General features: G+C 56.8%; 1 protein-coding gene across 1 annotated transcript; it reads left to right on the top strand.

Moving 5' to 3' along the window:
* Window positions 1-1,272: 1,272 nt before the first annotated feature.
* Window positions 1,273-2,235, top strand: JKF63_01564 (uncharacterized protein; the record flags this gene model as incomplete). Its single annotated transcript, XM_067897610.1, has 1 exon — window positions 1,273-2,235. The coding sequence occupies one exon, from the start codon at window positions 1,273-1,275 to the stop codon at window positions 2,233-2,235; it is 963 nt and encodes a 320-aa protein (XP_067753767.1).
* Window positions 2,236-2,301: the final 66 nt, after the last annotated feature.

The raw sequence follows: 2,301 nt of genomic DNA, 5'->3' as shown, positions 1-2,301 counted from the left end.
GTGTCTGTTGGTTCCCCCCCCCCTCTGCTCGACTAGAGCGGTATGGGGGGGGGGATACAAGGAGGAGACGTAAAGGGTCGTGCTGTGCGTGTGTTGGTCTATACCGAGGGGGGGGGTTTTGAGAGTGGCGTTGAGGGTGTGCGATATGATCTGTGTTCCCAACAATGCCACTGTGCAGTGGTGCTGGATTCGTTTTTCTTTTTGTTGTTGTTGTTGTTTTCTCTGTTCACGTACGAGACTAGTTTCCTGGGGTGTGCAGCAGAAGCTGCCGCAAGAGACAACACGGTTCAACTCCCTTAATATGTCCACTCACCCCCTTATTTTTGTCATCTGGATGTCGTTGCACACCAACTAAAGGCTGAGCAATGAGGCAAGTCCCTCGTTGCCCCCTGGCGTCGCGCCCCCTATCGCCCCTCAAGCTTTAGCGCCCCCTTTTGGTCACGGAGGAAAGGGGTGGTGTGGATGCAACGAGATTAGTATCGAATAACGCAGCGCAGCGCATCGTGAAGGGTGTGGGGCGTGGGTGCAGCGGCGGGGATCACTGTGCTTATCTGCACGGACATTTGCCGCATATCCGCCGGCTACTTGTCATTTCATTTGTCCGGCAGAAGAAGAGCTGCGCGTGGTATTTGGTGGCGGGTGTCTCTGTGCTGGTGTGCCCCCCCCAGCGTCTAGACTACAGAGGAAGGAGGAGGAGAAGGGGGGGGTGGAGGGAGGGAGATGAGTTTTGATGTATCTCTATCGTTTCCTTTCCCCCCTTTTTTTGGGATGGGTGGGTGGGTGGGTGGGCTACTATTTTGGCGTATATGCCTCCGCCTTTTGTATCTCTCTTTTTCTCTTTGTGCCCTCCCTGGATCTGTTTGTTGCCCACTGTTATTCACTGCGCTCCTTTTTTTTTCACGCTTTCCCTTCGGCACCCCTGGTCTGTCGAGTATCTCTCCTTGTCTGTGTGCGCTTGTCACAGAGGCACATACATACACACACATACAGACACACAGACACACATAGAGACACGCTGAGATTCCATAACGACGCAATCCCATACGCGTACGTTGTGCCGTCTCAACGAGAAGCGGCTGACATCACTCTGGCTTAAGAAGAAGGGTCACTCGTTGCCTTCACCTCCACCGCCACCCACCCACACATCTTCTCCTCCCTCCTTTGGCAAAATATACGCACACCGTTGATGCTGGGCGCTCCACGTTGCCTGTCGCTCTCGTCATTCGATTTCCTAGTTTTTTCACCCCGTCCCGACATCACTTTTGCTAGGTGATGAAGCCGTACGTGTGGCCACCCTCGGACAACGCGCCGCCGCCGCACTCTGCGCGCCGTTCCTTTCCACGCCAATACAAAGTGAATCACGGCTCTCTCAACCTCTTCGCCCCTGCAGCACCAGAGTCGCAACAGCAGAACATTGGCGCCGCTGCAGTCCCGGTCTCCATCACCGGGCAGCGGGGCATTTTGCACCGTCATAACAACAATAAGGAATCTACTGCGACCCGCGAGTTCGCGGTCAACGGGCTTCGCCGTGTGTCGCCTCCACAGAGGAGTGAGACGCCGCACGGTATGCGCCACCTACGTGAAGCGGCAGGGGCACAGCAGCACGTGCAGGTGGTCAACATCACGGACGCCTACAAGGATCCGCTGCAGATGGGACCAAGGCGCACCGGCGTCAAGTGCGTGCCACAGAAGAGCGAATCCAGCGACGTTGGTGCAGCGTTGGCGTTTGCAGGGTCCCGTCAGCAGCTCAGCGCACGCGTGCTGGCCTCCCCGGTAGGGAAGCCATCATGTCACGCGTTGTACACGATCAACTACACAGTTCAGGAGCGCTTTGCGCAGGCGTTGCGGGATCACGCACAACAACGGTCGCGTGGTGTGTCAGAGTTTTACGTGCAGCTCCTACGTGACACCATTGGTGGTACGACAACTAGCACACCGAAGCCGACCATCGTTCCGTGGTCTCTCGATCAGGAGCCGACACGCCGCGTGTTGACGCTGAAGCGTTGTCACGATCAGCTTGTGGCTCTGACCGCAATACCGATCTCGTTGCGCGACCTCGCTGATCTTCTTTGGGGCACCGACGATAGCGAGGCGGCGGACTCGAACGCCATCGTGAGCGATGTGAATACGGGTGCGCCGACCCCGCTAGAATCTCGCCCAGTTCTCTTTCGAGACTTCGCGGCCGCATTTGGCCAAAATACGAGCGACGTTCGACTCGCTCGCATGAAGTTTTGATAAAATACGCTTCGTGATGGAGAGAGAGAGAGAGGCGAGGGGGGGGGGCAGTGTGGCCTTTGTGCC

This window comes from Porcisia hertigi, chromosome 35 (assembly GCF_017918235.1).
Source record: "Porcisia hertigi strain C119 chromosome 35, whole genome shotgun sequence".
NCBI lineage: Eukaryota > Euglenozoa > Kinetoplastea > Trypanosomatida > Trypanosomatidae > Porcisia > Porcisia hertigi.
This window is presented reverse-complemented; position numbering and strand designations above follow the sequence as displayed.